Source organism: Solanum lycopersicum, chromosome 9 (assembly GCF_036512215.1).
Source record: "Solanum lycopersicum chromosome 9, SLM_r2.1".
Lineage (NCBI taxonomy): Eukaryota > Viridiplantae > Streptophyta > Magnoliopsida > Solanales > Solanaceae > Solanum > Solanum lycopersicum.
Window position 1 is genome coordinate 58,571,509 of NC_090808.1, and position 10,971 is coordinate 58,582,479.

A 10,971-nucleotide genomic window follows, 5' to 3' on the forward strand; every position below is an offset into this window, starting at 1 on the left:
ATTTTAATATCCTTTAACTTTGACATTGATTGAGAAAAAACTGCTCAGAGAAATGATACTCTTCTTTAGAGCCCATAAAAATGGAGAGGGGACTTGAGGAAAATGAAAATTATTCTTGGCTTTATATAATACTTTCACTTTAAATGATTAATTAGTCCTTTAGCTTCTTTTCATGTATTTATCATTGAAAATAACATATATCAATATATTAACTATGAGATTCATTGTATTGAAATCTACAACTTCAAAGATTTTAGCAATGTAAAGGCAACTGTTTTTATATTTTAGTTAATGTGCAACTTAAATCTCTACCTATTTGCTCTCATTAACTAACATTTGTTTCTTTATTTTCTTTAACGTTTAGATTATTTAATTTTCATAACTTTTCAATATTCTCAATTCATTAATAGTAAAAAAAATTTTACTGCTCAATATTTTTCAAAAATAAAATAATCAAATATGAATATAACATTTTTACTTAGTATAAGGATAAAATGGTAATTCAACTTTACATCTTGAAGCTTCCCACTTATAATAGTACTAGTTTCTGACAACGTGCATTGCACGTTTATTTTTTACTATTGTTACATAATATAAAATTATACTATCAAATAGAAAATGTTTAAATCAACAACATTAATTTTATCAATTATATTTCATGTATCAATAAAAATAAATAAAAAGGGATTGGACATTTAGCATCAAGCAAAAAGTATGTGAAATTAATTAACATAATATAGTCTCTTTTAACTTTGTATAAGTCTTTTTATGATCTAAATATCAGTGATAACCTTTTATAGCCATAAATGGATATTAAAAATACATGCACACTTATTAATGAGAAACGATAGAGTGAAATATTTATATAATTTAAGGTTCTAAAACTAAAAGACAGTACTATCAAAATTACACAAGATTAAAAGCAATTACATTTAAAATATAAAACTGACAGATATATAATTTAAACACTGAACTTCATACATACATCTATTTCAAAAGCTCATAATAATAGCTAAAAGATTACAACACCACAATGAGTTTATTAGAAATGCAAAAGAAATTATAAACAACAATAATCTTCGTGAAGGAGAATATATATCGAAAGAGATATGAGGACTTAGGCATGTCTAAAAAGAAGTCTTCTAGTTCTTCTCCCCACCTCATGTTTTCTATTTTTTCATGTCTTTTTTGCCTATCATAGATGGAATAATTTTTTGATTATCAGTTGAATGACAATATCTTTCATTTTTCAATGGTTATCACCTATTTCTTAAATAGTAGTAAAAATGTCTGTTTAAATTCTATATTTTTCAGTTCTAAAATAGTCTTTAATATATAGATAGATGGAAAGAAGAAAAATACAAATCATAGTTAGACTTAATAAGAGAATTAACATTACCACTAATAATCATGACTTTGAACTTGGAATCTAGTCTAGTTTGAATGAATAATTAAAAATATGAAAAACACTAACTCAATAATTTATTACTAATTCATTCATATATAATAACACACTTTTAATATCTTAGTAATAACAAATCAAATAAATAAAAACAGTGGCATTAATCGGATAAATGGGGGGTTACTCTTTTCATATGCCAGTAATTATTCTAGGATATACATGTACAATTAAAATATATCTTTTCACATTCCAAACATTTAATTATTTCCTCATATTTTAATTAAGAATTAATTTAAGAAAATGCAAAACTCATCTACATTTTTATCAAAATAATACAAGTTAACATTTAAACTAAATAATTAAATGCTTTATAACATTTTAATTTATAGTAAGGGTAAAATTGTAATTCAATTTTTAACTTTTTTGTTCTCTCTTATAATAATACTAGTTCTCGAACACGTGCGTTGCACGTGTATCTCATGTTATTTAATACCAAACATTTCAAATGATATAATTATTTTAGAATAATTGATGCATTATACAATATTTAAAGGATAAAAATGATGTTTCTGGTAAAACATTCAATTAAGGTTGCAACTTGCAAAGATCAATAAAATTTGAAGAATTTCTGATTGTATTGATAAAAACTTTTTATTTTAATCATGTGGAATACACTATATTTATTGGTAAAAAAAAATTACTACTTCAATTATATGATTTGTTAAGATTCTCAAATATCTAACACTATATTTCCATACAAATGAAAGCAGTTAATTAAACAAAGCAATATATCAATAAGAAAAAAATGACCAATGAATAAAAGATTACATAAGAACTATAAGATGTGAAAAATATAAAGTGTAATGGATTAATATTTTCTTTTGAACTTATAAAGAGAGAAATTGTTTATATGAAAGGTTATGAATGAATGTATTTAATTGTAGAAGCTAAAAAGTTAATCAATTAAAGTCATTAAAAAGTGAAAAATAATAAATTGTGACATCTAACATGTATTCTCTTCAATTAAATATTGATATTGTATGAATCTCTCCATATGCTCTAACCTCTCTCTTCATATGCTCTAATGTTAAGTTTATTTTTATCTAAAACGGTAATCGTTTTAAGTGTTCAAAATTCAGCAATTAAGAAGAAAAATTATTAATGCAACTCAATGATAATGGCAAAAGGAATACTCATAAATGCACTTAGTGGTATGTAAAAAGTTTTCTGTTATGGAACTTAAATTACTATTTAATAATAATAATAATATAATAGTATTATTGTAGTAACTCAACTATATAAGGTTATTTTGGTATTTCAACTTTCAACTTTTTTGTTCCCACTTATAATAATATATGATATGATAATAGTATTGACTATGTTCTTATTTACCTGTCCATATTTTCTTTTATATTTGTCCCTATTTACTTGTTCAATTTAACAAATCAAGAAAGGACAATGATTTTTTTCCTAATATGCCCTTATTTAATTCTAGAAATTTTTTAGTACTACTAAGTTCTAATGCATGCTTTTTTGAACCAAAAAATATATTTATTATACTTGGGGAGTTGCATTATCTTTTAAGTTAAGAGTAAAATTGTAACTAATCTATGATAATAATTTGTGTCTTAATATATGTGTCGCTTCTAAATGGACAACTAAATAGAGACAGGAGAGTCACTTCTAAAGTGGACAACTAAACAGAGACATGAGAGTCACTTTTAAAGTGGACGACTAAATAGAGACAAGAGAGTATATGATATGATGACTAAAGTTCATTCAATAATGTTATTGTTTTAGAATAGCTTTATGACAGTGTATTATACTCATAGTTCTAAATTGTATTTAAAAAAAATTGGACAATTTTAATAACGGGTGAGATTTTATGCTGATGAACAAAAAAACTTACATGTTCAAACAAAACTTTATTTCATGATTTCATCTCACGTGGCCAAACGGGGGAGAATATAGAGCCGTCATTTCATTGCAAGGGAGCTAAGCGTGGCGTGACTTAATTGAATGCTGCTGCAGAAACTGAGAGCTAAGATGGTGAAGTTTGGCGCCTGATGAGTATAAATTAATGGTGTCTTTGTTGTGTAACAAATCATGAATCTATTAAATGAACAAAAACACAGAAACCTTTCTTCAAATGTCTCGTGAAAATCTTAGCAAAACCATCAGCTCCTCTCTCACTTTTAATGATACTCGTGAGGAAGAGCTCATAAATTTCACGAGTTTCTTCTTCAACACTCATATTTCAATTCTCTTCAAATACCCCACATTCATTCTTCTAACAAATATGCACTCTTCGATGGGATACAGTACTCAATCATTCTCATGTCTATGTCTTTTACTGTGTTTTGTTTGCATACAAGCTCAAGATTTGCAAACTTATATAGTTCAGTTGCATCCACATGGAGCAACAAGAACCCCTTTTAGCTCTAAACAACAATGGCACTTTTCTTTCCTTGCAAAAGCAGTTTCCTCTGGAGAACAAGACTCGTCTTCTCGTCTTTTGTACTCTTACCATTCTGCGATGGAAGGTTTTGCAGCTCGGCTCACTGAAGATGAGGTTGAGTTGTTAAGGGAATGTAAGGATGTGTTATCGATACGTGCTGAGAGGAGGCTTGAAGTTCAGACCACTTATTCCTATAAGTTCTTGGGATTAAGTCCGACGAGAGAAGGAGCTTGGTTGAAGTCTGGATTTGGTCGAGGGGCGATTATTGGAGTGTTGGATACTGGAGTTTGGCCAGAAAGTCCAAGTTTTGATGATCATGGGATGCCACCTGCTCCACAGAAGTGGAGGGGTATTTGCCAAGGAGGACAGGATTTTAATTCTTCTAGTTGCAATCGCAAGCTTATTGGTGCGAGGTTTTTCAGAAAAGGACATCGTGTGGCTTCAATGACATCGTCACCAGATGCAGTGGAGGAATATGTGTCGCCACGGGATTCCCATGGCCATGGTACACATACAGCATCCACTGCTGGAGGAGCTACAGTTCCATTGGCTGGGGTGCTCAGAAATGGAGCAGGGGAGGCTCGAGGGATGGCCCCCGGTGGCCACATTGCGATATATAAAGTATGCTGGTTCAGTGGTTGTTACAGCTCTGATATACTTGCAGCAATGGATGTAGCCATCAGAGATGGAGTAGACATATTGTCACTCTCACTTGGTGGCTTCCCTATTCCACTTTATGATGATACGATTGCCATTGGAAGTTTCCGAGCCATGGAGCATGGAATTTCAGTTATATGTGCAGCAGGGAATAATGGACCAATCCAAAGTTCAGTAGCCAACGGTGCTCCTTGGATTGCCACTATTGGTGCTAGCACACTTGACAGGAGATTTCCAGCATCAGTTCAGTTAGGCAATGGAAAGTTCCTGTACGGAGAATCTTTGTACCCTGGGAAGAAAGTTCCTAGCTCTCGGAAGAGTCTTGAGATCGTTTATATCAGAGATAAGGACAAGGGAAGTGAATTTTGCTTGAGAGGAACGCTATCAAAAGCACAAGTCCGAGGGAAAATGGTTGTGTGTGATAGGGGAGTCAATGGAAGGGCAGAAAAAGGCCAGGTTGTGAAGGAGGCAGGTGGTGCTGCCATGATCTTAGCAAATACAGCAATAAATTTGGAGGAAGATTCTGTCGATGTCCATGTCCTCCCGGCAACGTTGATTGGCTTCGATGAATCAATTCAATTACAAAACTACCTGAACTCAACAAAAAGACCAACAGCTCGATTCCTATTTGGAGGAATGGTAATAGGAAAGTCTAGAGCACCTGCAGTAGCTCAGTTTTCGTCAAGGGGGCCAAGCTATACTGATCCTTCAATTCTCAAACCTGATTTGATTGCTCCAGGGGTAAACATAATTGCCGCATGGCCACAAAACTTAGGCCCCAGTGGTCTTCCCGAGGATTCACGAAGAGTAAATTTCACTGTTATGTCAGGGACTTCAATGGCGTGTCCTCATGTGAGTGGAATTGCCGCATTGCTCCATTCAGCTCATCCTAAATGGACTCCAGCAGCAATAAGATCCGCATTAGTGACCACTGCAGATACAGCTGATCATTTGGGAAAACCAATCATGGATGGAGATGCACCAGCTAAATTTTTTGCAGCTGGAGCTGGACAAGTGAACCCCGGAAGAGCCATTGATCCTGGATTGATATATGACATCCAGGTTGATGAATATATCACTCATCTTTGCACTATCGGATACAGAAATTCTGAAGTCTTCAGCATTACTCATAGGAATGTAAGCTGCCATGACATTTTACAGAAGAACAGGGGTTTCAGCCTAAATTACCCCTCGATTTCAATAACTTTCAGGAAAGGAATGACTAGAAAGATGATCAAGAGGAGAGTAACAAATGTGGGGAACCCTAATTCTACTTACTCAGTTGACGTTGTGGCACCTGAGGGAGTCAAAGTGAGAGTGAAGCCACGCCGTCTGATATTTAAACATGTGAATCAAAGCTTAAGCTATAGAGTTTGGTTTATATCACGAAAGAAAATAGAGTCTAAAAGGATGAGCTTCGCAGAGGGGCAATTGACATGGTTAGGTGTACGAAACAAAGCCACGAAAGTTAGGAGTCCTATTTCCGTCACATGGGCATCAATGAAGTGATCACTATCACAAGCACCATATATTTCATTGTCTTGGTTCAAAATTTTCAATTAGGAATTTCACATCACATTATAAATTGATGTTAGAGCAGATACACTTTATCTTTCCACAAAGAAGAAATGATCGATAATCATTGCAATGATTTGTGTTTTTACTAAGTAAATGTGTTTCCACAATGTTAAGAAGTATTAATATGCATAAATAGATTAGACAAAGCGCGAGTTTGCGCTTGGACTTGAAAGTGAAGCATCCCAAATGATCAAAAGTAACATCTAACTGTAAATGGAGTGAGGAATTTTCTCAAGTTTACACCTTTTGAACTAAATTACTCATAAACCAGTATGAAAGACAAAAATATCAAGAAATTGGTGAGGCAAAAGAAAACATACAATATAATCTCAACTTTTAACAAACTGCAAACCATTTGAATTAGCATACCGCTCCATAAATCTCATGAACCTATCCCAGTCTCGTGGAGTCCGCATAATATACTTAGCTTCAATTCCTGCAGGCTTTCCATTAACAAACTTAGCATTGACATCAACTGACGTTAGAACCCCTTCTTCGTCAATCATGTAGAATCCAGTGATATCCCCTACTTCACCAGATGAATCAAATACGGAGGGTTGATCAAACCTGAATATAGCCATACCATTTGTTCCATCCCTTGACTTTGTTAGTTTCACATCTGGTATTGTTTGCTCATCAGTTCCTTGTATGAACTGAATTTTTGGTTGAACCATCACTATACATAGTCTGGACATTTTCTTGTTTTGGATATCGGTAGCAAAACGCGAACGGGATAGGCACAATCGTTGGCCATTGAATGAAGAACCTGAACTTTGATGAACTATCCTTGATGCTATTCCTACAGTACATGACACAAACAACAATTATCAATTTTGATCAACTATGTTCACTAATATACTACTCCCTCCTTCCCAAATTTTCAATCAATTTCAAAAAGAACGACACATTTCTATATTGGAAAAATACATAGATACACAACTTATTTTACCATATTCTCTGCCAATTGAAAAAATTACAAAATCTCTCATATTCTCGAATACATCACTCTTACGCAATGTATCGGGATGTTGAGCTATATATCAGTATAGGTGTATCTTGTATCAACAAAGGTAATGTATTATTCGGACGCGATGTATTGAACGTTGAGTGACGTATCCAAAATTGAGACACTATATATCGGGACATTGAGTGATGTATTTGAAATCAGGACATTGGGTGATGTATCCGAAATCCTTAAATTTTTTGGAATTTTTGCAATTTGTATAAAAAAAAATAGAGATATCATATAATTAAGTCTTAGCACTATGAGATTTTACGTAAAATTTCCTTTTATATTTAGTAACAAGTGAAGTTAAAAATGCTAATTTTACCCTTGATCTTAATTTAAAATGATTTATAGCAAAACAAACATTTTCAAACCTGTTTCTTATGAAAGGAAAAGTATTGAAAAAAGGGTTTATTATACACTGGGAATTGAACCCAAATCCACACCTATAGTAAGCGTACTACATTTGGAGTTCCGATACACATCTGACAAAATCACTGATACATCATTAGATAAACAGATTTGGTTACATACCGAGAAGAGAGCGAGGCTGATGCGTAGTGTGAGAAAGTGCAGGGGAAAATGCGAGAGATTGAAGAGTCGCCATTAGAGACAGAGAATGTAGTATGGAGGAGAGAGAATAGACTAAAAACAGATGATGAATGTGTTGAGTCTGGTTGTAACAATGACAGCCACTCACTTGTTTAGATTAGCTTACCCATACTGTGTATTTTTGAGCCAACCACCATTACAATACACTCCCGCCAAATTTTTCTATATTGGAATTGGGCTAAAAACTTTCTCAAAAACATGGGCTGGACAATAGTTTAGCCCAATAAGAAAATCTGTTTTTGTATATGTTATTCTATTCACCCTTGGAGATGTACCCGGGATGATAAAAAAAACATTATTGAGTTTGCGGCTTAGTGACCCAATTGTCAATATGTGAGAGTTGAGCATTAAAAGCGAGATATTATCACTTGTTCGTTCCTTATGATGAAGATATTGTGAAGCTAAGAGTACTTCTCTCATTTTAGATTCAACACATATGCTTTTGTCTCGAAATGTTCATGCTTGTGTCTTCTTTCTTAAGGTTATGACCTCTATAGAAGTTAAGTTTGGAGAAACTAGTTGAGTTAGCCACCCTAACTTGCCTATCATTCGATGATGGATGATTTGAAATGGGAGATATTTTAATACATTAAATTTCGAACCTATGAATACTTAGCACTTAGCATAAATCCAACCTAAAATTTTAGTACGAATTTCCACGACCAGCATCAACAAGTCATGAATGAGGTCAATGAGATCAAAGATGTAACATTTAGTCTAATTTCCATGAGCCATAGAAGGTCCTGTGAACTCGATCTTGAAAGTCGTTAGTCAACCTCAATTTCAGAATTCACTATATGAGAAGTGACTCCACGAGTCGTGGATGGTCCTTATGGACATGACCCATCATGAGTTTTTCGAGATAATTTATGTCTTTTTCTTATTAAATCTCAATGTTTTAGCATTTATTTGTAGAGTATATCATGATATACTCTTATTCTTCTACAAAACTTAGAGCAAGACTATAGAAGAGCAAGACCTAGGGTTTCAAGCCTCCATCAAATTCCTCTCATGAACTTTTGTTCTTTCAAGTATGTAAGACTATCACACTGAGGAACTAAGTTCTTCTTCACGTCATATATCTATAGTTTTAATTAGTATACCCAATTTGATATTCTTGACTCAATGGCACAGTCGGAATTTCCATACAAGGTCATCTTGATAAAAAGTGGGTCCCACACTCAAATGTCATCTTAAGAGTGGGCTCAAAAAAATATTGAAAACCTCGGGACACAAAAGGAGGGTCAATCTAGACCAAAATTGATATTCCGAAACTACTGCGCTGACGGAATTCTCGTTTCGAGCGCATTTACTCAGGATGTTGACTAAAGTCAAACTTAGGCTTAAACTTAAAGTTAAATTGCTTAATCGCACAAACTCACATTGAAAACCTTAGGAGTCATGCCGACCATAATACTACCCCTAAAATGCCCCTTCCAAAGTTTGATGGAATTGTCAGAATTGGATTTCGATGTCACCTTCTTGAACTTTTGATCGAAAATGATAGTTCAAGATTCATAAGCTCCAAAACAATAAAACTCACACAATAACCAAACGAACGACCAGGTGATCGAACTGAAATAAAAAATGACTTGGGATCGCTATGAAAACACTCGAAATAACGCACAAAAAGAAAAATATAGAAATGACAAAGAGGGATATTACACAAACATATGAAGTGGACCCTAGATTGGCGGAGGGTTTAAAATATCCTCTTCAATTTTTTTCGCTTGTTTTCATGGAGAACTAGAAAACTCGCATATCAACACATAAATGCACCCTTTGATATCGATGATCTTAGTTGGGTCTATGACGAAATTTGTTTTTCCACGTTGAGCTTGTACTTGTGGTACAATTTGCTATGTCGGTTTGTGTATATATATATTATGTTAGAGCCAATGGAGCCTATTGTGGATATTATACTTATTTCACTACTTCTATGAAAATATGTTGAGACTTATATTGTTGTAGGTTGTTGTCCCTCTTTCGTATGTTATGTATGTATTCTTTATTTTTGTATTGTTTTGTTAGCTACTCCAATATTCGTTAATTAAACCAAGGATTTTTTAAAAACAAACTCTCTACTTTTTCAATGCATCAGTAAAAATTTTATACACTCCACCCTCTCAAGATTCATATATTGTGTTGTTGTTGTTGTTTTTGTTGTATTATTAATGTTGATTATGCTTGTTGGTGGGGGAGGACCTAGGTTGTGTCTAGGGGATTCACCTGAATCCCATCGGTCAAAACTTTATATTATATATATAGGGCCAAATTTTGTTTTGGTGTGTACATATATTAAAATGAGCCCTCTAAAAATAAGTGAGAAACTTTAACTCAGTGGTTAAGGGGTTCAATAGTGGCTTTTGTGTCGTGGGTTTGATCGAATCCCATGCGCAACAAACCCTTTTTAACGCATGGAATTGGGCTCAACTTTTGGGGTCCGTTTGGCCATAGATTTTTCAAATAATATTTGAGAAAAAACGTGGCAAATAGTGTTTGTCCATACTCTTTGCCATTATTTGGCAAATATCCCAAATTCACAAAACTAATTTTTTCTAATATTTGGCTCAAATCTCATTATTTGGGATCTTTTACAAATTGAAATTTTACCCTAAACTTTTATCCTTTACAAAAACACCATCTATAGTTGTTGTTTGCGTTATATTACATAAGTTTTTGCGTTAACACCAAAGTAGTGATGAAATATTTAGTGAATGTTAAATGATGATATGATAATTGATGAAAATGATGAACAATTGACTAAGGATAAAAAAGTCATGTGCTTTCTACTTCACGATGTATGGAATGATGCTTGTTGCGCTCACTCCAAATTATCACATTGCTCTAGTATTATGAACACTATTTGTTATTGTTGTAAGAGAAAATGATCAAAAGCCCCCCCCCCCCCAACCTATACCCGAAATTTTAATTACACACTCTAACTTCACGGGTGTCCCATTACCCACCTAAACTATATTTTTATTTATTTTCTACCCACCTAAGTGTTTACCTGTCATGGGAGGTGTTGTCATCGCCACTAGGCGCGTTTGAAGTAAAATTTGACGAAAAATTTCCCCCTTCTCCTGCAGTCATCTCCCTCACTTTTAAATACTCATTACTTCTTCTTCCCCCATCATTAATCCTTATTTCTTTAGTAAGAAATTCACGAATTTCTCTCAAAATAAAGTAGGGTTTAGTTGTTAATGTTTATTTGTACTTCAAATCTTGAATTTAGGGTTTGTAATCTGATCTAAT

The 10,971-nt window shown here is 33.5% G+C and overlaps 2 protein-coding genes across 2 annotated transcripts; one reads left to right on the forward strand and one right to left on the reverse strand.

Annotated features, from left to right (window-relative positions):
* Positions 1 to 3,408: 3,408 nt before the first annotated feature.
* On the forward strand, positions 3,409 to 6,195 carry LOC101255239 (subtilisin-like protease SBT1.2). The gene has a single exon (XM_004247264.5). It carries the CDS (start codon positions 3,522 to 3,524, stop codon positions 6,024 to 6,026), a length of 2,505 nt encoding a protein of 834 aa, XP_004247312.3. The 5' UTR covers positions 3,409 to 3,521; the 3' UTR covers positions 6,027 to 6,195.
* An 87-nt stretch (positions 6,196 to 6,282) lies between these two features.
* LOC101245880 (photosystem II reaction center Psb28 protein) lies at positions 6,283 to 7,845 on the reverse strand. The gene is made up of 2 exons (XM_004247082.5): positions 7,636 to 7,845; positions 6,283 to 6,894 (listed from the first exon to the last, which is right to left on the reverse strand). Exons 1-2 carry the CDS (start codon positions 7,706 to 7,708, stop codon positions 6,425 to 6,427), a joined length of 543 nt encoding a protein of 180 aa, XP_004247130.1. The 5' UTR covers positions 7,709 to 7,845; the 3' UTR covers positions 6,283 to 6,424.
* Between the last annotated feature and the right edge of the window lie 3,126 nt (positions 7,846 to 10,971).

What these genes read in the sequence shown, in the direction of transcription:
- LOC101255239 (XM_004247264.5), top strand. Translation starts at nt 3,522, where the DNA reads ATGAACAAAAACACAGAAACCTTTCTTCAAATGTCTCGTGAAAATCTT.
- LOC101245880 (XM_004247082.5), bottom strand. Translation starts at nt 7,708, where the DNA reads ATGGCGACTCTTCAATCTCTCGCATTTTCCCCTGCACTTTCTCACACT. An exon ending in TCAGCCTCGCTCTCTTCTCG is followed by an intron (nt 6,895 to 7,635) that starts GTATGTAACCAA and finishes CATGTACTGTAG; the next exon opens with GAATAGCATCAAGGATAGTT.